Source organism: Falco biarmicus, chromosome 1, assembly GCF_023638135.1.
Source record: "Falco biarmicus isolate bFalBia1 chromosome 1, bFalBia1.pri, whole genome shotgun sequence".
NCBI lineage: Eukaryota > Metazoa > Chordata > Aves > Falconiformes > Falconidae > Falco > Falco biarmicus.
The window spans coordinates 9,575,144-9,600,523 of NC_079288.1; the positions used below are offsets into that span (position 1 = coordinate 9,575,144).

The 25,380-nt window shown below is 47.0% G+C and overlaps 1 protein-coding gene across 1 annotated transcript in view; it reads left to right on the forward strand.

Moving 5' to 3' along the window:
• The window catches only part of DNAH9 (dynein axonemal heavy chain 9), a 186,292-nt gene that overhangs the window by 145,686 nt on the left and 15,226 nt on the right, over positions 1-25,380 (forward strand). Inside the window, exons 61-66 of the mRNA XM_056342836.1 lie at positions 344-492; positions 3,970-4,097; positions 17,286-17,513; positions 21,179-21,370; positions 21,867-22,058; positions 22,846-23,016. Of these exons, the coding sequence (XP_056198811.1) occupies positions 344-492; positions 3,970-4,097; positions 17,286-17,513; positions 21,179-21,370; positions 21,867-22,058; positions 22,846-23,016 (1,060 nt within the window). The remainder of the gene's footprint in view (positions 1-343; positions 493-3,969; positions 4,098-17,285; positions 17,514-21,178; positions 21,371-21,866; positions 22,059-22,845; positions 23,017-25,380) is intronic.

Below are 25,380 nucleotides of genomic sequence, written 5' to 3' on the forward strand. Positions count from 1 at the left end.
ACTTCTCTCCTGAGATGCCTTTGTCAGCATCAAGCCAGTACTTGTATCGAACTTCTGAACACTGCACTGGGCTGGTGGGTCCCACTGCCTTCCCTTCTTGATTCCTTTCGTTTGTCAGATATTGGTGTACCACATGTCATTTTACCCCTGTAAAAAGTGCCAAGCAGTCTAGAAGCCCAGCCTGCAGGTCCTCTCTAAAATTATTTCATGCATTTTTTTTTTAATTTAGTTTCTAACTTGTTTGTAGCAGCAAAATCAAAACTAATTAATTGATTACTTGCAGGGGAATCTGTCTTTTCTGAACAATACTAGACTGGCAAAAGATTATCTTTCTTTCTGGCAGAGATTTTGTGGAAGAAAAACTTGGCAGTAAATATGTGGTAGGGAGATCCCTGGATTTTGCAACAACCTTTGAGGAATCAGGACCTGCAACCCCAATGTTTTTTATCCTATCCCCAGGAGTCGACCCACTGAAGGATGTGGAGAAACAAGGTAAATAAATCATGTCTCTAGGCAAACCATGGCATTGCTTTTTATCTTCTGCATAATTATCTTGGCATGACATTCTTGTTCAGTTTTTTCCTCATCTCTTTGTAGATAATGGAGTAATCTGTTAAAAATAGATAATTGTGAGAGGATGTGATTGTTTTTTTGTTATTTTTTTCTTCTTTTTCTTAAAGGTTTACAGATTTTAATCTAAAGTTTAAATTAAACTTGTCTCTTTCCTGCATTGCCTGGATTCCCAGTTCAACCTGCAATGATTTCTGAGTTGGTCTTGTACACAACCTATAATTTACATTGCAGGTATCTAATATGCTGTCAGATAGCCTGCTTTTTGCCAGCAAAGGTTGGACCAGATGATCCTTAAGGTCCCTTCCAAGCTGGTATTCTGTGATTCTATGATAGCTAAAAATAAGCAACAGTTCCCTGAAACCGCTTGCTGGTTAGGGGCAGAGTTTCCTGGTTTTAATCCCAGCCTTCCTGAGCTGGTGTTGGTGTGGCCGTAGTGCTGTCGGTTGGCTCCAAAGCTGAAGGGGCTTCAAAGAGACCCTGTCTGAGAAGGCAGTGACTCCCCTTGTGCACCACCCGCAGCAGTCAGTGCCTGTGTCCTAAGAGTTTGCTCCGCGTCTCGGCTCCACCAGGGAAGGGTTACCATTTTCTGGCTAAACATGGGAATTACTCAAAAAAAATAGCTCTGGAAATGGGGTCACTTCTGACTGTTGAACAGAAGTTACTGCAGTCACTTCTTTCGAGACTGTTAGAACAGAAGGGCTCCATTCTTCTGGAGCAGAGGGGTCAGATGCCTTTAGGTGCTGCTCTGGGGCTGCTCCAGATTGCTGTTCCGATCATCAGATGCCTCTTGTCCTTCTCCAGCAATGTGTTCCACATATCTCCAAGACCATGACTTGTGGTCAAGCACCAATGTTCCTGGCAGTGTGGAGTATAGCACATTTAAACTGTGTGAGTTACGTATCAGACTACCCTAGCAGAGCTGCGGGCTGGATTTTAGCAGGAAGATCTCCAGACTAAACACCAGCAAAGCTGGCAACCCCAGTAGAGAAACCAGTAACACTGAATTAAGCCATCATCCAGGCGAACGGTGGAAGAATGCTGACCGGTGGATTTTTTTTCCTCCTTATGATGCAACTTCTGGCTCATCCCAAAATAATGTTTGAGTCAGTCTTTACCCACATTTCCCCAAGCAGCTTCCAGAGATGTTAAAGCCCAGTGCAGCCCGGCCACAGGCCAGCTCGCAGTTCTTAGTCACAGGGAATTCCTAGGCTTTGCGTTGTGTTTGGTGCTCCTGCTGCCCTGGTACCAGCTCTCGTGGTGAATGGAAGGGGCCGCCCCTGAGGAAGGTCCTGTTGTGTGCCTGGCTTCCCTTCGGAGCTGCGGCGGTGATCCTGTCTCTCCCTGTGTTATTTTATTGTATGGGAAATGAAGCACTAAAATCCAGCCATGAATGGTTTAATTGGAATTGTAAAGACGAGTGTAGCTGAGCACCTGGGGTTAGTCAACCAGAAAAGTTACAGCAAGTAAAAATGAAAAAAAAAAAAAATCTAATGAAATAAAACTATTGCTTCAGTGCAGCTGCACTGGCCTTAAAGCCTGCCACACTGGGGTTTGGATTGGAGTCAGTATTCAGAATTTTCTCTGCCTTTCATAAGGTTTTATTAAAGTGTAAGTCTGGCTAGGTAATTCTTGTGAATGGAAGATGGCTTCTTCCAGATGCTGCTTCCTCATGGGACTTTTCCTTGGCAAGATGGGGAGAACCTTGCAGCAAGCACTGCTGGGCTTGGAAAGCTTCCCCCCTTCCTGGGACACCATGACTGAGTGTTCCCTCACCTCCCCAAGCCAGCAAGGGAGGAGAAAGGCTGGCATTGCCTTTGGTGAGGCAGCCAGCACAGACTCGCCATGTATCCCTCTGCAGTCCTGTTGCTACCTGTGAGGTGGAAATAACAACCGATACAGATTTTATTATTAATCACCTGGTTTGGGGCAGCACCCTGCCTTCTGTAAATTTGCCCCATCCCTTCTTGAGAGGGTGGGTCTTGAAGGCAGAGGAGATCAGCAGCTCTCAAAATCGGCAGCCACCAGAGATGGTGAGAAAGAAAACTGGAATCTCTAAAATTTGGGGAGAGCTGTGTCCCAGGGGGTTGCTGTAGTAAAGCTAAGCAGAGAACCTGAGCAACTGGAAGTTTGGATGTTTGTTTTACTTATAGCCATCTGTTTCCAATTTTGCACCAAGAGCTGAATCCAAGTCTTGCAAGACAAATCTTTTCCTCATTTTACTATAAAACTTCCCTGCTTTTAGCAGAAATCAGGAATTAAGGGTGCATGGTCCATGTGAAGGCAAATCTGCATGCAGAGATAAATGTAGGCAATCCCAAGGGATCAGCACGTGGGGATAAGTGTATTGACATCCCCCTGTGATGCATGGAGCCAGCGTGGCTGTTGGGCTGCTCCACTCCGGCAGCACAAACTGGGGCTCATCTTCTGGGCAGCACACAGCAGAGATCGCTCGCTCCAGGCACCTGCTTCTCCTGTGAGATGAGGAGCAACTGACATCCTCCGTCTTTGGGTGACAGGTTCAGAAAATGAAGCAGGAGATCTTTAGCTGTGATCACCTAAAGGGTCTGAGGCACTGGAATGCTACAGAGAAATCGGGGGAGTCCGAAGGAGTATCACAGGCTAAATGAAGCAGCACTAAACGGCTGCCATCCTTCCTCCAGAGTGGGATAGTGAACGCCGTGGGGTTTGGGGTTCGCACCCTGCCCTGTGCAGAGGGGGATGCAGGAGGGGCTGTAGGAGATGCTCTGCAGCAGCCCTGGGAGCACCCCATCCCACCGGCTCTGCCACAGCCCATCACCGTGGCCTTCCCACAGGCATGGTGGTGCACCCAGAGGCAATTCCACACCTGCCGAAGGCTGTGACGATCCACATGAGATTTGGAGGGCTGGCTGATCCCTAGACCCAAGGCACCTGGGAGGCCACAGGAGGCTCTCACAGATCTTATTTCAGCTGCTGAACGGGTTCCTGGCCCTACTGCTGGCTCCAGCACGCAGCACAGGGTGCATTTCCCCACCGAACAATGTCTTGTTCAAAGCCTATTTAATCAGCAGGAAATGATTTTAATTTTCTATCACCGTAAAATATGTTTATACACAAGGTTGCAGGGGAATAATGTTCTTTAAACAAGAGGCACTTTGTAATAATGTACCTTTGTGTTGATGCTGCTCTGTAATTAAAAGTAGTTTGGAAGAAGCCACTGCTGTGTTCAGTGCTTTGGCAAGAAGTGTGTGAGAGACAAGATAACTGTTATAAGAAGTGTGATAGCTCTTCTGCAAGGGTTTTTGATAAGACTGAACTCTGCCTGGCGGCTGCTGTGTGAGCTCAGCTGTGCTGCGGGCTGTTCCAGGTAAAAGTGCTGAACATCTTTTTTTTTCTTTTTGTCTTCTTTTCTTTTAGGGAAGAAACTTGGTTATACATTTAACAACAGGAACTTCCACAATGTTTCCCTTGGACAAGGGCAAGAGGTAGTTGCTGAACAAGCTCTGGATCTGGCTGCGAAGGAGGGTCACTGGGTCATCCTTCAGGTACGGTGTCTCTGGGCACGGTCCCGGTGCCCTCCCAGGTTACCTGGTGCTGGCCGTCCCAGCAAGGGCAGCCTCTTGTCCCTGCCTGGCGGGAGACGGCACAAGGTGCCACCTGCGTGTCCAAAGCAGCCACCTGCTAACGGGATTTTGCTGCTATCTCTTGCTTTTATTGGGCGTTGTCGTTTTGGTGTTCTCACTCCTTGAGCCTCCTGTAGGGTGTGTAGGTGTAGGGAGTCTGCTGAGGGAAGGTCATCCTACACTTTCCCATCCTTTTATTTGCTTCATGAATAAATAAGGAACTTTGTTCTTAAGAGCTGTTAGACTAGCTCCCTTACTACCGCTCAAAACTTCCCAATTGTTTAAATGAGCAATGAGAATGTGCACCGTAGCAAAGGCAGAAGCTATCTGCAGTGCTGCCGGTTGCTTTATGCATCCCAAACCAGGTAAATGTTTAAAGCTCTTATCACAGCTCAGCAAAATGTTTCAGAAGCTTTTAGGACGTGAAGGGAGCTCTGTCTTTGTCAAGTGCTCTCTGGAGCCACTTATTCACTGAGTGCTTGGGTTTGCTAATATGCAGTCAGTGATGCCAGCTCTCATTACAGGTCTCGGAAACCCCTCTGATTTCTTTGATGTGTATTTTATAAATGTTTATTATTACTGAATTGTTTGGATAAAATTAGGTTAAGACAAAGCTTTGAGTCCTGATCTGAGCCTTCAGGCTGGATTTTGAATTTAAATTAAATGTCATTGACATTTTGATCTTAATTTTTGCTTTTTTTTGCAAGCTCCCTCTAAGGTAGACAGACAATGGTGAGCTTTTCAAGAGCTTTTAATACAGATGGCTGCAGTACCAGCATCTGCCTTTGAGACATGAAGAAAATATGCAGCTTTTTGAGACATATTCTACTTGGTAATGCAAAACGAAAGGGTTCTTTTCTACATTGATGGTTAGATCCTGTAAAGGATCTATTGGCAATGTCAGCTTCAGTATCTGTTGCTTCAGTGCTAGCAGATGAGTACTGGGGGCCTGAAGTATTTTTATTTCAACCATTCACATCTTCTCCGGCAGTCAGAGCAATCAGCATGAGGTCTCAGCAGACACTGAAGGTTAAATCAGAAGAGCTGCAGAAATTATACTTATATGAAAGAACAATTTTGGTGGTTGTGCTAACTGGTTTTCCAGCAACACCTGCCAAGGGTGACCATCGCTGGTGGCACAGAGCAGGCAGGTTCCCCTGCGAGCTTAGCGAGAAGCTCGATTCAGCTGGCTGCTGGCAGGTTTTGATGCAAACCATGGGGCAAACTCAGCGGTCACATGAGTGGCCATTAGGACAGGCTGCCTGGTGCCACTGTTGTGTCTCCTCAGGGTCAGTCAGTCATCTGGGATTTTCTCCAGTGTTGTCATAAAACTGGTAAAACTTTACACATGTAAATATTCTAGTTCTGTGTTGCGCTTGGTTTGGAATAAGGCAATACAGGCAAGACTGATGCAACACAGAGATGAGAGCTCCTTCTTCCTTTGTTTTTTATAGTCATAGACCTTCTGAGCCATCCAGGCATCAGGGTCCCGCTAGGAGCTGGAGTCATGCCTTGGTGGCACTTGGTGGCTCGGGATGGAGCTGGAAGCACGCAGCAGGTGTTGGAGGCAGGCAGTACCCTTTCTCTCTGGGATAGGCATGTGGTGGGACAGGTGATGGAACTTAATTGTCACCCAGACTGGCCAAGCTGCTCAGCTCCAGAACCTGCCTTGTATCTCACGTTGCATTCCTGTCTCCTTCCAAGGACTGGAGCTTCATGTAGCAGGAGAAGGAGTGGGAGAGCAGCCTGAGGGACCAGACAAGTGTCCCCAGCATTGGCAGACAAGATTTCCCTGGTCAAACAAAACTCTTATGGCGCATCCACCTGAAATGCAATGGCTCTTTGGATAAGCTATTACAAGATTGGACAAAGCATTTTCACAAGGCTGAAATTCTGACTAGTAAAATCGGTACCAAACTCATCACAGCAGGAGTCAGTGGGTAAGAGTCCCACAGAAGGTTCCCTTGTCATTTCAGTCATAGGTGCATCACAGCAAATATTCGCCATATGGCAGTTTATTTGGCAAGATCTTTCCTGCAAGGCTTTTGATGACAAATACCTTGCAAACAGTTTCAGGAGTGGTTTTAGATCATTCGCACAGGATCTGTACTGACACAGACAACTCAATTTACAAAAATGTCCCAGGATTTGTGGATAATTGCATTAATAATGGAGGACAGAGCAGATCTGAAAAGGCATTCCGGATAGTTTTACCCAGGTTAATCAAACTCACTGTTTGGATGCTGCATGCCACCCATAGGACAGTTTTACTCGGGCTTCCCATTTGCTTTTCAGCAGACAAAAAGCAGTTGTTAGGTTCATGTCTGGATTTAGCTATCCACTGAACAACTCCTCAGCTCCAGTGGAGCAGAGCTCCCTTTCCATGCATTGAATTTGCTGTCTGATATCAACTCATGCAGATGTCCTCCAAGACAAACATTAGATATGATCACCTAGATGGCTTTTACGTATGTAGTTCACTACTGGTCCTTGATTGGAACCAGAAATAATGATAGTCAAGTACTTTGAGCAATAATGAGTTGAGGAATTAGGTTTTTTGGAATGGGTTGTTAAGGGATATTGAAATGGTTGGGAAGTCCTTATTGGATTACAGGAGCAGAATCACTGTTGTGTTGGGGAGGGCTGCTGTCCTGGGACCAATTTCTTCCCAACTGTATTGACCAGCCAGTGTTGCCTTCTGACATCGTAGCATCGTAGGAGGCAAAATAAAGAAAATAGCATCCATGTCCCCTGGGAACTTGAACGTTTTTTTAGCTCTCTCTCAGAATGGAGATTTTCATGAATGACTGATTTTATAAGAAAGAACAGCAGAAAGCAACCCAATCGTTCATTCCCATGGAAAGAAAATCGCTCCCACACTGGCAGAGCCTGAGCAGTGCAGCTTCCTGCTCCTCTAGCATCAGCATTGTTCCCGCCTTGTAGCTTCAGCTTTGCTGAGCTCCTACCCCTGGCCATCACGGTGCCCATGCTGACACTATTTGATGACACAGATGATGAGAGAATGAAGTCCACAGATAAAATTGTTCTCTGCAAATACAGATGGTCCAATAGCAAAATAGGGGCCCCCTATGGCAAATGTGCAGTTGTCTGAAGGAGAACTTGTTACCTGAGCTGCACAGACAAACCCCGGCACAAGCCCAGCAGCTGCTTTTATCTAAATACTTGGCATTGAAGAACTGAGGATGATCTTTGTGCTCAACAATAATCAATTTGATATCAGGTTCAGCTTCTCAGTCTCTTTAGAAATGGTTCATAGGTTTGGAGGGGTTTAAACCAGATTTTTCTGGCCATGATAAAGGCACAGAATTTGGGTCTGATACTTTCAGTTTAGGTGGGTACACCGTCTAACTACTTGGCACTGAGCTTCCAACGTCAACTCTCAGATGTAGTTTGAAGCGCTAGTGACAGCTGATGGGAAGGGGTCTGCTGTGGAGGCAGGACAACAGTGAAACAACAGCTTGAAAGGCTAAGAAAGTTTGACATATATTTAGATTTTTATGTTTTCACAAAATCACATTTTCTCACGACCCTTTTTGGTGCCAGGAAGGATTTGGACCTGCGGCCATCACAATCAACACATGATGTTTATCAGCCTAATAGCAAAGAAAGAGTGAATTTTTTTTACATATTTACAGGTGCATGTCTGAGTGAACTGATGCAGGGAAAAGTTCAAACATTAGATATTCCCAATTTAATTGTAGTCTTCATCCATTAGCCAAAATGTCACTTCCCTCTCTTTGCAATTAAGTTAATTTAATTCTTGAGCATCTTTCCATTTTCATAGGTTGTTGCTTCACTGGGTCAGCTTCTATCCAATGTACTAAATTGGATAGCAGTGAGCTCCTAGAGCAAAACTGTAAGAGATTCAGACATTGGCAGAGCCCTTCTTGTTGCATCGTAAATACAATGGAGCCTTTTTCTGTGCATTTCGTGAGACCTAGCTACAAGCAAAAGAGCTATATTGTCCATTCAAGGCACATGCAAGTATTTGGCGCTAAGCTTCTGCTTCAGTAAAGAAAAGACTAATTTTCCTTCCAGCCACAGTATCTTTTTATTCCTGGAAATATATATAAAAGAAGGAATGCCCACTCTGCCTCCAGTTCTCCATGATTTTTGGACCAATACTCTGATGGAGAAAGGTGTTGTATTTCAGACAGCTGTTTTCCTTCCTGCCTCATATCACAACAGCCATTCCCAAGTTTTTCCAATTGCTGATCCACGTACAGACCAGTAAGTAATCCAAATACTGATCTGGGATGGAATTAAGTTTCTGTTGGGCTTTCAATACCTTTGTAACATCTGCAGTCCCAGTTCTGTTGTACAACTGCTCTGGAAACCTGTCTCAGGGTATAGTTTTGGGTTAAAACACAAATGTGATGGAGTCCTGAAAATAAAGTTTATTTTCCTCCATTTCTTGAGATTAATCAAGCAATTGTCCTTTGTGCATTTCACCTGCTCATCACCTTTACATCTTTATATCTAATGAAGTGAAATCTTATAAAATAAGCCCCAACATTGTCTTCAAAACTTTGGGGAGTTCAGGTCAGCCCAGATTTTCTGTAGCTCATGCTTATTTGCTCTCTGGCCTGGCAAGTCCCAGCAGTTCCCCCTACCAATGGCTGCATGTGGGCTGAGGTCCAGATCTCAGCTCGGTACTGTGGGGTTCCAGCAAAGGATGAAGTACTGGGTTGGTTGGAGAAGAGATGAGAACAGACGCAAATGTGCATGTCAGATTCTGTACACATACAACTGGCTCCATATGATGCCTGTTTTTCTCTTGTCACATTTGACCAAAAGAAAGAAAAAGCCAGAGAGACACTCAAGCTAGCAGCTGCGGTTGCAGCAGTGGTCTCAAGGCACCTCTTCAGAGACAATGTCCTGCCATCACCTCTCCCCTGAACACCCTCTCCTGTCTGACCACTGACTGCTAAGTCCAGCTGAGCTTCTGCTTTGCCTGGGTCCTACCAGCCTCTTGTGATACCCTCATCACTCTCTTTTCACGCATTCAGTCCCCATTTACTCTTTTCTTGTATTTGTCTCTGTACCTGAAGTCGTCCTTCCTCTCTGCCACCATCCTGCAGCAACATCTGTACCTGTCAATGAAGCGGTGCTAGGGGACGTTGTGGGGCTGGAGCTCAGCTGCCTGTCCTGTCCTGTTGTCTGCACAGTCTGCTCCTGGTGCTTGGTTGAAGAGGTCTGGTGCTCTCCTTGGCCATTCAGGAGTGTATAGGCCAAGGATCATTCCCAATAAACATGTCGTATACCAGTAAAACAGGTCAATAGTGTAGAAAGGGGCAATTGTGAACAAGTCAGCCAAGGAATAAGTAGTCCTGGGCACATTTCATTTACTATCATCAACACTAAGGCATGTCTGTGCCAAAAGAACATGCAAAATGTATTGTACTTCATTCCAAAAAAATGTCTTAAAACCAGTCAGGTGCTTGCTGATATCCTGGGAGTGTTGCAAAGATTTCAGACCAGCCCTCTTTGATTTTTGTCTTCTGTTGCCTTTCTCTGTTTGTATCTGCCTCCTGTGCACCAGGTCACAGAACAGCCCGTGCTGGCCCAGCTTGCAGCAGAAGAGGGCTGGTCTCTCACTGGGAGGAGGGACCGCAGCAGGCGTGTGTGCGTACAGACCCTGAAAGCGGTGATATTGCCGCAGCACAGCTTTAGTACAGGGCCAGCGGTGGCCCAGCTGAGATCCTGAGCTCTAACCAAGGTGTAAAGCTCCCTCTGATGCTCGTGCTGACGTGACTCAGCGTTGTCAGTACTGGTGTCGCTGGACCAGCGCTGCTTCTGTGTCTGTTGGTGAAATCGCACTGCAGGTTGTGGAGGAGAGACGCCCACGAACAGGATAGGAATAGATGTGCAGTTGCTAGTGCAGCAAAAGGCAGAGTGGTGCCATCATGTTCTGAACCGATCAGTGGCTAGGGTGGTGGGCAGAGAAGTGACACTGCAGATAACAGAGCTACTTCACTTGGCCTAGCCCAAGTAAGATGATGGGGAAATTCTCAGGGCCCAGCAAGTCCAGGGGAACAAGCAGCATGTTTGGAGGTGAGGCTGAAGGATAACAGGTTGCCCTTGCTCTGACGTGCTGTAACCCTCCCCCTGACAGCACGTGGAGAGGCTTGCTGGGGGTGGAGGGCTTCAGGGAGGGCTCAGGTAGTGCCGGCTGCAAGAATCAGATGTGCCCTTCCCTGTCAAGGGTGAACATGGAGTGGGGTCTAGAAAAGCCTCAGGGTGCTCCTGCAGAAATCCAAGCACTTCAGGTCAGTGAGAACGTGGTGCAGCCCCGCTGCCTGCCCAGCGGGCACCCTCGGCACGTTGGCTGCTGCAACTTCTAAGCTCAGGGAAAGCATGCACCACAGACAGGGTAAACCACCTCTGGTGCTTCTAGAGCTCTGAGGTTGCCTCTCTCCACGGTGAGGAACAGCAAGCTTGTTGCTCAGAAACAGCTTGGTCTCATGGACAGGAGCAGGTGCTGGTGGTAGGGTCTGTGCTTATCCATTCCGGCCTCTGAGTCCTGCTCATGACCTGCTCAAGTCCATGATCATAGGGCTCTGTGGAAGGGTGACGCTGATCCTGAGTATGTGTGGCGTCTTCCATGTGATGAAACGTCATATTACCACTGATGGTAAGCATGGCCAAGGGAAGAGACTCTCTCCCCTTCCCTCTCCCTGTCCCTTTTTTATACCCCAACATGATGCAGTGAGTATCGAAGGGCCAGGCTGTCTCTGGGCTGCGAAGCCTAGCTTTCAGGTTTACTGTAAAAGCAGTGACTGTTTTCTGAGAGCATCTTACAAGAGAATGAGACTTTGTAAAAACAACTAATTCTCATTGCTCCGGGAGGCGATTTGTGATAAGGCGTGAAGGAGAGAGCCACTTTCAGAAATGTGAAGGGTCTCCAGTTGCTATCAGCAAAGGGAGTGCATTGTGGAGTGTGTGCTCGTTTATATATATAGTGCTATTTCTGATGGTTGCTATAGCAACACTTGCATCCTGTGATATATGTTCTGCCTTGTGAAGTACAAACACACAAAGGTGCTTGGAAGTGAATGCCCAAAGAAAAGCCTCTGGTGCTCCCATCTTCTTGCACATGCACCCTAGCCCAGCTCATGCAGCAGACCCTTATCCTCTGGTACCTGACCTCAGTCACTCGTACTCGGTAACACAAAGTGGGGAAATAACACAGGGCAAGGTACTGTGGTAACAGTCAGAGTGCATGGGAAAACGTTTCAAATTTCTTTTTTTGCCTTCCTTTCAGCAGTTTGTTTTTTTAGCAGGGTTTGGTCCCCACCCTCCATTTTTAAAGCAAGGTAGTGAATCTGAGACCATTGCCTCTTTCTGCCTGCAGCACAGACCTAGACATGAGCTGTGAAAAAACAGAGGTACTAGGGAGTTGCTTTTTGCCCTTGCACAACAGCTCTTTCACAGACTCCAAAATCTGGTTAAGAAAAAATGTAATAAAGCAATGAATTACCTTGCTGTGTCCTGGGTAAACGTGTCTTCAGGGGGTCTTTTGGAATGAGGATGATGTAAAACTCATCAGTGCAGTGTTAACCGCAGTGTGGGGTTTAGGGAGATAGTATTGGGAGTGCATGAAACCCTGAGCCAAAGGAAGGTGAACAGGCTGGACTACCCCCTCTTTCTCCCGAATAAGGTCTAGAGGTAGCCCATGAAGTTGGTGGGAGGCAGGTTTCAAAACAAGCAAGAGAAGGTGGGTCTTTGGTCAACATGTAGTGTTAATACAGCGTTGTCTTTGTTGTTACTGATAATTTACATATTCAGTTATTATGACTGTATATGTTGTCATTAGCCACGTGGTGTCAAGTTGTGCTATCTGACTGCTGAGGATTAATATGCAAAAGTTTCTTGCAAACCTTTGAATCCCCTCCTCTGCCTTGGTCTGGGATTTGCAGACATACTCATTTGATCAAGTCATGAATTCTTAGTACCAACCCATGTTTTACTGCAGGTACACCTCTTCTCCATCCCTTCTATCACAAAAGGATAGTATATAAATGCAATCAATTATCGTTAGATTAGAAATATTCCCTAAGTCAGCTGTTAGAAGGCAGTGATACTGGCAAATAATGATCATTGGTGCCGTGTCAACACAAGCAAAAGCAATTATTTTTCAGCCATCTAACACAACCAGAGCAGATGTAGGAAGAAACTATCCAACTGAAGATGAAAATACTTCAGGTCAGCTATATAGTCTGTGATTAAACTAATAGTTAATGCACAATTTTTCTTTTGCTATTTTGTTGGGCTCTTTCCCTATATTACTACATCTGTGTGGCTGTTTGAAACACTTTAGTTACGGGTTTTGGTCCCCTCCTACTTGTTTTATTTTTGGACTTATATTATTGGACTTCTGTTTTTAGAGTGAGTTGGTTGCCTGGACCCTGAGGATTGCCTCATCTCTTGAAATCCTAAATGCATCAGGCCAGTACTGGTGCATCAGCAGTCAGGTATAATTGCATCTTGTCTACTGCTCTTCACACGGTCATTGTCTGCAACGAAGGAATGCTTCCCCAAAACATGATTCCTTTGCTCCGGCATCTCCTCCTTGTCTCCATTTCATCTATGTGACATGAGCACAACCCTAAGTCTTTCAGGGGAGGAGACTGAATTTATGCAGTTCTAAGTAAGAAATGTTGTTCCCAGCTATATGAATCAGATTTGGGGCAACAGGACCGGAGGGTGCAAGGTGTCCGTGGCTTCCCCGAACAATCATTCTCTTGACTGATGTTTCTGAAGCAGCTGCTGTCTCGGAGATGGAGGCTTGACCTCTGGCAGGAGTCATCTAGCAATTTGACTTAGGGCATCAAGACAGCCCCATAAAATCTTGTGCAGAAGAGGGCAAGATTGAAGCTAGCAAGCAGCAGACAATGTGGTATTTACATCTAAACCATGGAGGTCTGGTGCAAGGAGGCAGGAGCACAGGAGCTTTTCCTGAGCTCTCGGTACACTTTGTACCCAGCCCCATAGAGGGTATGACAATGGAAATAGTTAAGTACATATTTTTAAAAGATGTCTTTTGTCTTGAAAACACAGTTGCACACTTGCTATTTTATTTTCTGATGCTTCTGAAGCCAGTGAGAGTAATGTATCTGCAGTATTCCTAAAAGGCTTCTGAAAGCACCACTCACCTCCTTGAACTTCAAGTGCCTTCAATAGAAACAGCTCTGCCTGACCCAGTCACCTTGTCCAGGCCAGGGGCAGAGCTGGGCACTTTCACCAGTGATCCATTGGATGTCCTGCACACATCTGGCTTAGGATAAGATGATCTACCTTCTCCATGACTCTCTGGTGGGATGGCTAGTTCAGCTGTAGACATTTGTACTCAGGCATACCCATATCCAGCACCCTGAAAACTGGTACGAATCCAGAGGCTTAAAGCCATTGTGAAGGCAACTTGTACTGAAGCTGCGCTTGTGCAACCAAGAACAGACTAGAGCTTTTGCTTTGTGATGCTTGGGAGGGGAGTTACTCTGAAGGAGGCAAGCATGCCTGCCAGTCCAGCTGCTTGTAGAAGCTGGGTCACACTGCTTGCAGAGCCAAGACTCAGATCTACATATGTTGCTGTCGCTATTGGGAATCTAGAAGTCAGCCTTCGCCACAGTAATTACATACATAAATAGAGCAAAAAAAATAGAGTTGAGATACCAACTGTAAACATACTGATCCTTAGCAGGATCCCTCCACAAAACTGAGAGGTGACACTGATTTCTTCACCCAGGACAAGGCAAGGATGTGGTAGCATGCAAGGACAGTTGCTGATGTGCAAAGGGGGCTGTTTGATGTGACTGAATTTTTAATCTCTCCTCTCCTGAGGCACCCCAGATCCTCTGGAGAGATGTATCACCATCTGGTCCTTCCTGCCTCTTGGTCCAGCTCTGAGTGCTGACCCACCCCTGCAGCAACTGCAAGTGCTGCTAACAGTCCGTGCTAGCAGCACCGCTCTGTCCCAGCCCGTGCCGACAGGACCTCAGCTTTGCCTTTTCTGCAACTGTGCCTCCTCTTCTGCAGTCCTGCCTGGGATCTCTCTGCAAGCAGCTCACAAGAGGCACCTGAAACCTCCAACAGGAAAGTCAGAAGAGGATTCCTGTGTTCTTGCGAGGGAGCTCCACTGAGGCTCCTACGTGGCATCAGTGCACAGCACCCCTCACCGGGGCGGACCGACACGCTGCCTGAGGGAAAGGGTGTATAAACAGCCCAAGTGTGCAGTGGTGTTTCTCTCCGTGGATCTAAGCTCAGCTTCATTCTGTGATTCTCTCAACTTTGACAAAACCCCAAGACAAAACTATCACAGTTGTAGTTATGTTGCACAAAAATGTGTGTCCACTCACTCTAAGCTTGCAGCCTGCTCTGTTCATCCCTCCATTCTTGTTCTTCACTCACCCCCTCCACCCTCACCTCCTCTTTCTCCAAACTAGCAAGTCCACGCCAATTTAGTGTCTCCTTATGTGGCAGCTATATCCTTTTGGGAATAAGGAGGTGAGAACTAGGTGCTGTTTTCAAGATGAAGGCCCACCGTGTGTCTGTGGATTGGCATAATAATGTCTGCAGTTTTAGTCTCTGTTCCTTTGCTGGCCTTTGATTGCTCTCACGTTGTTAAGCACTGAACTATTATTTGCAGGAAATAACTGCAAGGACTCTGAGATCTCTTCCCTGAGTGGTAATAGCTAATTCTGAACCCGTCATTGTTTATATCTATAGCTAGGGTTGTTTTTCTGTGTGCATTACTTCGCATCTATCAACAGTGAATTTCTTCTGCCATATCACTGCCAGTCACTCAGATTGATGGCATAATTCTGCAGTTCTTTACCACCCGGTTTTATTTTCAATACTTGAAATTACTTTGTCTTATGACTAATTCTGTCAGCTCACTAATCATTTGCTCATTCAGGTCATTTCTGAATATGGTGAGCAGCTCCAACTCCGTCAGTACCTTCCCACCCCCCCGTTTCCTGTGTCTTAACCTGCTGGTAGCCTGAGAGACCTTCCCTCTTAGCTGCAATAACAACAGTAACTGAAAGACAAAAAGATAAATAGCTGGTACTGATGCAAATCTGAGCATGGAGATATACTGGCTCCATGGGAGCAACTCTACCACCATCCGTGGTGGTGCCTGGAGCTGCCTGCTGGAGCTCACCTTCCTGGCAGCTGCAAAAGGAGACTATGGTAACAAGCTCAGATTTAGATCTTTCCCTATTCGCTCTCTAAAATGGGTCGAACGTTTTAGATTCCTGGTTTTCTCGAACTCATACTCTTTGTGTGTTAATTCGTGGTGTGTCGGAGCCCCTGCCAGTTTGCCTGGTGCATGCCTAGGGGTAGCAGGGGGATTCCGTATCTGAGTTGCTCTGGGGCGGTTACCATCTGGTCCTAGTAAATCGTTATTATTAGTTTACCAATTTTTCCAAAAACCTCTTCATCTGCTGCTTTAGTTTAAGAGTCTTTCCAATGATTAAGGAATTGGAGCATCTGTCGTATGAGAGGCTGAGAGATGTGATTATTTAACCTCAAAAAGCAATGGCTCAGGGGGCTTTATCAGTGTGTTTAAATACCCCATAGCAGGGGAAGTACAGAAGATGGAGCCAGACTCTTCATAGTGGTGCTCAGTGAAAGAGCAAGAGGCAATGGTCACAGATGGAAATAGAGATTTCCCTTAAACATTATTATTTTATTTTATTTTTTTACTGTGAAGGTGGTTGAACACTGTCACAGGTTGCCCAGACAGGTTGTGGAGGCTTCAGCCTTGGAGGTAACCAAAACCCCAACGGGATACAGCCTGCTCTGGCTGACCCTGCCTGGAGCAGGACGGATGGATGGATGATTTACAGAGGTGTCTCCAGCATCAGCGTTTGTGTGATAGCACCGTGTCACAGTGGGGCTCTCTCCAAGCTCTGCAATGAACTTTCCTGCAAATATGAGCTGCTCTGTGGTGGCCTTGCCTTTCCTGGGCACTCTCTGTACACCTTGATCATCTTTTAGTTTTATAGGCTTGCTGGTAGGTTTCTGGTTTCTGGAAAAGGCTTATTATTAGTGTTTATGATTTTCAGAATATTGCTTCTTAAAACATTTTGTGGCCTTATCATGACTGGATTTTGTGCTGTTCTCTGTTTTTCTCATTTGGACACAATTTCCACTTTCTGAAGAATGTCATTTTACTCCTAATAGTCTCCATTACTGTGCTATTTAAGCACGAGAGCTCCTTTCTGGTCCCTTTTATAGGTGATATATATTTATTCTAAGCCTCTAATATGGCTCCTTTATGTAATTTCCTTTCCACCTCCAAGCAGTTTATCTTTCTGGCGGCTGCTTTTAATTTAAGTTTAGCAAATTCCTTGTCCTGTCTTTGCATGGGATAAATCACCTTGCAGAGTGCCTGTGAACACAGTCAGCTGGGATAACACACTAACTTTAAAATGACAGTGGGTTTAGTCCATAGAGCCCTGCTGTGTGTGACCTGCCCCATTCCTGATACAAAAAAAAGCTGGTTTATTGCCTGGAAGCTCCAACACTGTATAGGGCTCTAGCTGAAAAATCTGAGGCTTGTCTTCATTTATTTCGCCATCTCCACATAATACTGCTTGATTTTCTGACAGATATGTCTAATCAGTTGCATGAATAAATAAATATTTTATGTTAAAGGTCTTTGTAAAACCACCTGCTTGACTTTTTTTCCCAGTAACCGATATTGAGGGTCCTCACTGTTATTCTGTTAAAAATGAACAAATGTTTTCATTTGAGCTTGGTAGATCTGGGGGAAGAGCTCTACTTCATCAGCCATATATTACTGTAACAAGAAGGAGAGTATCACCATTAAGAACCCAAACAACCCAATAGCGGCTTGCTTCATTGCTGGTGATTTATACTGATTATTTTGAATTTAAGACTGTACTTGATGTAACAGGATATTTGGGGCTGTGAATTGCACACAGGCACTACCAGGACAAGTACCAAATTCCGGAGTGTAGCCTTGGTGGTTGCTGTTCATTGGTGTGATGGATTGGGTGCCTGCTCAGCATGAGTGTCAATCTGGGGGGACTGATGAAGCCTTGTTTCCTTTGTCCCTGCCAGAACATCCACCTGGTGGCCAAGTGGCTGAGTTCTCTGGAGAAGAAGCTGGAGCAGCACAGTGAGGGCAGCCACCACGATTTCCGTGTCTTCATTAGCGCGGAGCCGGCACCCTCCCCTGACACCCACATCATTCCCCAGGGCATCCTGGAAAACTCCATCAAAATCACCAACGAGGCCCCTACTGGGATGCATGCAAACCTGCACAAAGCCCTCGACAACTTCAACCAGGTAGGAGCACAGCAGGGCTCGTGCTGGTGGATGGTGACAGGTTGGCATGGAGCAGCTGGAGCCCCCCGTAGGGTGTGAGGTGTGTGGCCATCCCCCTCCCAGGCAGCAGGCGTGCGAGTCCCTTTGCATCGGGTAGTCTCTGGGTCCAAAAACGCCCTCCTCTCTTCTCCAGGAGCTGGGCACAGGTCTCTTTCCAAGCACTGATTTTTCAAAGAGACGACTCAGGTAATCCTGAACAGCCTCTGTCTTGCAGAAGGTTGCAGGATACCAGACTTCTGCCCAGTTTAATCATTTTTTTTCTCACCAATGCATGGTCCTTAGGCTATTTTGTTACAGAATCAAATCTGAATGCAGCATTTGGGGGACTTTTGTCACCTTTCAACTTGATTTCTCTGTCACTTCTTTTTGGGCTGGCGAGTGACATAGTGCCTCCAACACCCAAAGGCACAGAGAGGTGAGCAGGTTAAACCTTGCTTTCTTGCCCTTCTGTTTAACCAGGATTAGAGGTTCAGAACCGCCGATAAGGTCCAATCCCACGTCCCTCTTCGGAGCAGCGTAGGGGGACTTGGTGCTGTGCGCCCTGAGGCCGTTCAGCTCAGTACCTCGCTGTTCCACATTAGAGCTGAAATCTCCCTGCAGGGAGGACCTGCTTTGCCAGGCGAGGGTAAATCTGGCCGTCTGGAGCAATGCTAGCCCACAAGAAGCATAGCCGATGGCAGGTCACTCATCACTTTCATTGCATGGTGAGCACACGTGCGCAATCCTGTTACAGCAGGCGCTCTCCCTGCTTCTTGCTGCTAGAACTGCAGCCGAGTCTCTTGTGCAGGGGCCACAAAAGCAAAGCATGTGGAAATGATGGGAAATATTCTTTCCTTGGTGCCACGGAGGGTATGGATCAACGTTAGAGTTGTAACGTGGCGGTTAAATGAGCCTGCTTTGCAACCTTGCTCGGCAGCTGTGGGCACCGCCGGGCGGAGGGCTGCCCAGGGCAGCACACGTGCCAGCAGCCCCGGGGAGCAGCCTGCCTGCCGAGGCATGCCGGAGCCTGGCCGTGCTTCTGCTGACCCTGCTTCCCGCGTGGCACAAAGGCGAAGGGCTAACCACTGCCTTTACGGTGGTGCCTTTCCTAGAGACACAGGCCATTGTGTTCTGCTGCCCTGAACGGCTTCAATCGCACATCGCTGTTACCTCGGCATGCCAAGCTCTCACGGCAAGACCCTGGCTGTTAAACCTAGAGCAGCCAGAAGGTGCTTGCACCCCTCGGACTGCCTTTGTAGATCACTAGCATCGAAGCTACCGTGGCGCCTCTGTTCTGCCCATGACTGTGCCAGGAACACGCAGGGCAAACCTTGCGGGATTGCTTTCCTTTCTTTCCATACAGCCTCTTGTCATTTGGGACCAGGGCAAGAGCAAGGCCAGCCTACTGTGGACCTCAGCAACGGTCCATGGGGCAGAGAAATCAGGGCAGCTCACAATGAATGTTGCACCTAGACACTGGTATGGAGAGAACCTCAAGTGCGGGAGCTAACACTGCTGAGCAGGTGAGGCGGGGAGGTACCACACAAGGATTGATGCGAGGAGTCAGGGAAGGTTATTCCATTTTTATCTACTGTCATTCATCATCTTGAACTCCACAAAACATCCTGGAAAGCAAGGGAGGGGAGAACCTTCACCCCAAGTAACGTTTTCATCCTGCCTCTGCTCATCTCAGTCAGATAGTAATTAGCATTTTCTAAACGGCTGGAGTATTATACAACATGTCTTATCAGAAATCCTGAAGTGAGTAGGTGGGGCCCCTTTGCACCTCGTTTCCCAGCTTTGTACAGAATGGATGTTCAAATTTAGCTTTCAGCTGAAAGCTACAAAGAAGGCCCATTATTCTGTGTGGGGAATATTGTTCTGCTTTGTAGCTGAAGAAAAATGCACAACTAAATAGAGAGGCTGAATGAGACCCAGCTGGATTCTTAGTGTTCATTCAGGCAAGCTCCCCTTGAAGTCCAGGGACATTTGCTAAAATGAGAAAGGTGTTTGGCATCAGGTTGTTGGTAATGAAGAGAGCTTAGAGTGCTGTCTAATCAAGGAGAAAACATGGTGTGGGATGTTCCTGATCATCTTAGGCAATTAGTCAACATCTTGCTCACTTCAAAGTAATGGATTCCCCTTTTTCATCACAGCCCCTGAGCTCTGTTAGCTCCCCAGCTGATTAGAGGTTTAACACTGTATTTTTTTAAGATAAAGATAATGAAGGGAAGTCACACGGTGCCCTTTGTAGTCATTGTCATACAGCAGAGTGGACTTAAAGGGGCTGTCCCTAGGGTGGCAGGATGCAGGGACTGATAGAGCTACTCCCTCCTTACTCAGCTGCTTGCTCAGCTGTGCAGGTCCAAACCTTGGATATGATATTCCTGGGGAGGGTTTGCAGAGATGTGGGTGAAGGTGTGGGAAAGCCCTTCCCAACATGTTCATCTGCCAGGTCTGGGGAGATCTGTGCTGTTGGCTGTGGGAGATCCCACCAGTCTCCTGCCATGGGGCAGGGGACCCACTATCCAGCCACAAGGTTCTTGCCAATGGAGAGCGAGAGCCAGAGCTGTGCAAGCCTCCACCTGGCTTCAGCCACACAAGGGGGATTCGGGTTCCCCTGTAACAGCTGAGTTTCAGCCTCATGGCATGCACACAGCTTCATCCCTTCTGCTGCTCTGTTCTCCCATAACATTGATGCCCGTGCTGCTGGGAAGAGGCATGGCTGCCCGGCCTTGCCCTTGGTGCCTGCCTGCTGAGACATCTCTCCCAGACCTGTTCAGAGCTCTTTGGAGACCAGTTCCCTTAATTAATTTCATTGATTAAATGACTCAGGCTCCTGCCCCCCACCTCTGACATCATGATCCTGCCTGTTTATTTGTAGATATTCAAACTTTAAGCATCACCTGGAAGTTGGGAAAGGAAGCACCTATTGCTGTGCTGGCTTTAAAGGGCTGCATCAGATTTATTTTTTTTTTTTGCAAGTGTTAGATCTCCCCTGCTTGGATTTTTAGCCATTTCTCACATCCCTGCCTTGGCATGCCGCACAAGGTGGTGCCGTCAGTGAATACGCTGCTGCAGTGTGCGGCTGGGCTGGCTTTGTCAGAGGGTCAGAGCAGCAGCACAGCCTCCCTGCGATAACCCCCTGCTCGAAGAAATGCTGCCCCAAGGAAACCTTTTGTACTCAAGGGGATGGATGGACTTTAGCTCTTCCAGGTCCAGCCCTTCTCAGCAGGAGCCTTGCTGAGGGCTGCAGTCCCAGTCCCACTACTGGCACGCTCACCCTGGTGCTGCCTCTTTCCATCCCGCTGGCGTGGGATGTGGGGCACATGCAGGTGATGGGGTGTTGGTTGCGCGCATGTGTCCTTCCCTTCTTGCCTTTGCACAGGAATGCATGCTGACAGCCACTTTGAGTTGGAAAAGAAAATACTAATTTGGAAAATGTGCATCAGAATTTGCCAGTAAATTCGGAATGCAAAGCCACTAACTTAGAAAATTAATGAATGTGTATACTATGCAGAAATGAACTGATTGGGAAAATCAATTCACTCCTGTCCAAAGGCCAGCGTATCTGGGAGGCACTGAGAGTCACCAAGGCTGAGGGCAGCGTGGACTTACACAGCCCTGCCCCTCTGCCTGTGTTGCAGGATACCCTGGAGATGTGCACCCGGGAGAACGAGTTCAAGAGCATCCTCTTTGCCCTCTGCTATTTCCATGCCGTGGTGGCAGAAAGGCGCAAGTTTGGCCCCCAGGGCTGGAACCGTTCCTACCCCTTTAACACTGGAGACCTCACTATCTCCGTGAACGTGCTGTATAACTACCTGGAGGCCAGCTCAAAGGTACGTGGGTCAATGGTGGGCTGTCTGGTGGCTTGTAACCACCAGCGATGGGCTGGCTTGTGCCAAAACTCCCGGGGAGTCTCCTTAAATGCCATTTGCTGACTATCTTCGGTTCTGTAACTTCACGGTTTCGTATACCTTTGTGATGAGATGGGGAGCTTCAGTGCTGCTCACATCTGTAGCCGCTTACAAATCATAGCAAATAGCGTCTGTGGTCTTTATTCATTGAAAATACATAGTGGTCTTTGGTTTAACAGAGCTCAGAATAAATTTGCATTTCAGTGGGAATTTGCATGAAATCTATGCTGTGATCCAGTTTTCCTTGGGCAGGATTTGACTACTACCTAATGTCTGTTTACTTAGAAAACTGAAATGGTGAAGTGGAAGCACTTGCTGTGCAGATCAGTGCTGAGTGCTGTAGCCTGCAGCTCGGTGACACGGCTGGTGGAGCTCTGGCTGTCTGAACTCCTTCATGCCCTCCTGGTTCATTCTTCAGGTCCCATACGATGATTTACGCTACCTCTTCGGTGAGATTATGTATGGAGGTCACATTACAGATGACTGGGACAGGCGGCTTTGCAAAACCTATTTGGAAGAATATATTAAGCCAGAAATGCTGGAGGGAGAACTCCTCCTTGCTCCAGGATTCCCCCTCCCAGGGAACATGGACTATAATGGCTATCATCAGGTAAGCGCTTCATTTTCTGGCATTATTTATACACATAAATTTGATGACTTCCATAACTACCCTATAATCTGTCTTCAGGGGCAGTGAATAGGACTGCAGTGCTCAGTGCTTCAACACACCTCCTGTTATTTCCCATTATGTTCTGTTTCTGTAGACGTTTCAGCATTCCCTTGGATGAACCAAGTCTAATGGTAATTTGCTGCTTCATCATGGGCTCATTTTGTTCATGCATGAATAGAACAACTGTATTGGTTCTTGAGGCTTGAGTGGGGCTCCTGGAAAATTACATCCACATAGCGTTTGCTAAAATGGCCCTTTCAAGCTCCATTTTATCATCAGTTTCAATGAGAGACAGTGAAGGGTCTTGTTGATCCTCTTACTGGTCTCATCTGTTCTTTGTACACAGATGCGGTAGCAGAGATAGGCATATTAGGCTGGTTTTACTCACAAAACTTAACTACTGGAAGCTAAATTCCCACAAGAGATTTCAGGATATTGATGCTGAAATGCGCAGCAGATAATTGCTAGAAAAGGTCCAAGCCCGAGATATGTAGCCAAGCCAAACTTCAGCAATTACTAAATTTTCACAGCAGGAGTAGGAGCAGTTCTGTAAACAATTGTTACGCTCCTTTCTCCCATCAGATCACCGGTGTTTCAGCCACAAGCAGAGCTGTGTCAGCCTGGGCTTTCTTACTCAGATGGGCGATAATTCCAGTGCTGTGAACACTGCAGGCAAAGTGACCTGGACTTTGTATCTAACTGGAACCTGAATTTCTCCTATGTACAGTACATAGACGATGCCTTGCCTCCAGAGTCTCCTTATCTGTATGGTCTCCATCCCAACGCTGAGATCGGCTTCCTTACCCAGACCTCAGAGAGGCTCTTTCGCATCGTGTTGGAGATGCAGCCCCGGGACACCAGCATGGGTGAAGGAGGAGTGGTGACCAGGGAAGAAACGGTGAGAGTGGTAGAGGAAGGAGCTGCCGAATTTGGTACCTGTCTCATTTGTAAGAGTCTGTCAGGTTTGTCTCACAACTGCTTATTACAAAGTGTTCTGCATTTGCTGTTACAAATCGAGTGTCTAAACCCACGAGCCTTGTATTATGCAGAACATCACCATGGTGAGATGTAATTGGAGTATTGTCAGTAATAGGACAGTGGCTTTTAATTACCCCCTGAACTGCAGTGCCTTCAATTATCATCCTCTGAAGATGTTGCAAATAAACCTTCTGTGGCCTCCGCTGTCTCCAAGCCACCGGTCCCTGTGCACCACGCCGTGACTGGCATAGCAATGAGCCCCGAGCGCTCTGCCTGCCAGGTACAGTGTGCCACCCAGAGCTCAGCCCACCTCTTGCTGCTGCCACCAGGTCCCACCCAGCTCCCAGGCTCCCAGCAGCCTTGTCATTCCTTATTTCCCGCAGAACTCCATCACTGTGCCCCTGTACCGGGCTGAGCCCAGTCCTTCCTCTCGAAAGACACAGCTCATTAAAATCTGGCCCAAGCATTCATAACAGGATCTGAAACCAGCCAAGGCTTACTCGTATTTTTATTTCTGCGATCTTAAGGTCCCAGCTCTGTGTTTCAAGCTTTGCAAAGTAATGAACGGCCGTCGGAAAGCTTATATGAAGTCTGTGATTTCACATGTGCTTCCTTTGGCTTGGTGTGGAGCTGGAGATCATACTGCCTTCAGCTGAGGTGCTCTTAGAAGTGCTCAGCATGTTCCATTTACAGTTCACACTGAAATTTGGGGTGAGGGGAGTAATCCCAAGGTAGCAAAGGCAAAGGGAGATGCTCAAAGATAGCAAATGTGATTACTACTGCTCTCCTCCCAGTCTTTTTGTTATTGAAATATGATGAAACTCCTTGGCCCGAGAAGAAAAATTGTCAGTGAGTGATCCAGCAATGGTATCACAGGGCATGGCTACCCTGAAAACTCCTGGTGACAGGCAAGAAGACTGTCACAGGAGCACAGAAGTCCCCATGGCTTTTGCGTTCCCTCTGAGAATGAAAGCTGCCTGAAAGCAACACGAGTGTGGCCGTGTGTGCCTGGGGGGATGCTCCCGTAGCTAATTTTCTTCTGGAGGGGGGATCTCATTATCTGAGCTGTAACTAGCACTGGCTGTGTCCTTTTCACCTGTTCCTTGAATGAGAGAGTTAAGAGCTGGCTCTTAGCTCCTCCGTTTGAGGATTTCCAGCCCTTAGTTTGGCTGAGGCGGTTTTAGGAGCTTGTAGGGAAACTGAGAGCCTGTCATTTTCCTGAGGCTCTGACAAGTCCAGTTGCTCCCTCAGGTTTCTGAGGCCACATTACAGAAAACGAGCTGTAATTGTTGTGAAACCATCAGAGCCAAAGGGACTTGCAGGGAAGTTTCAAATTAGAGGATATTTCTATACTGCACCTGAGGCGCAGCTGAAGAGCTTTTCCAGCTGAGCTTTAGCTTTAGCCACCTAGCTGTTTGCAGTAACGGCCTACACATCATCACCTCTCCGTGACGTCTGACACGAGTGTAGAGGGTTTGGAAGAGCAGCAGTGGGAGGAAATTGGAGTACAGAGTCCAAAATATGAAATTTGGTGGGCATAGCAATACAGTTCCCCTGGGCTGGCTCTGCCGCTGGCTGGAAGCTGGCACTGGCACCTGCACCCCGGGTTTTGCACATCAAATCAAAGAACTTGAATCGCATGTTATGTGTGCCTGAGAAATCCCCAGGAAGCAGAAGCCTTGCTTAGGTCCCAGCAGGGAAGGAAGGAGAAGCACTGTGTGAGAGACTGCCCTACCAAGATGCCTAACAGTCCAAGTAAACCTGAGAGATACAGTTGAGCCCACAAAGATTAGGGGCTTCATGCCTCATTGTCAGCCAGAAAGGTTTTTGTCTGTGTTATTTTTTAGACACTAGAAACTTGCAGTTGCGTTGGAGATTTCCCTGTTTAGTGTTTACAGATATAAAGCACCGTTTCTAAATCAAACTGTGCTGGTGACTGGAAAACAGTTTTGTTTCATTACACGTTTCTTCCATGGCTCCATTAGTTCAGAATGCTAAATTCAGCTTAAAATTACATTTTACATAGCCACCTCTCTCTAGCAATATAGCACAGAAAAACAGCTCATCAGCTCAGCTGTCCTGGGGCTGAGCTGAGGCGATGGCCCCATCCGTCTTCTTGCATTGCATCAGACCTTAGGAGAAGAGTACAGGCTTGAGAGCCGAGAGGAGACAGCTACATGTCACAGTGACATTTTTAAACCATCATTTTGAAAGCTTCTCATCTGACATTAACTTCGGTAAGCATTTGAATTGTGATGAGATGGGGCAAGCTCTCTGAAAGGTG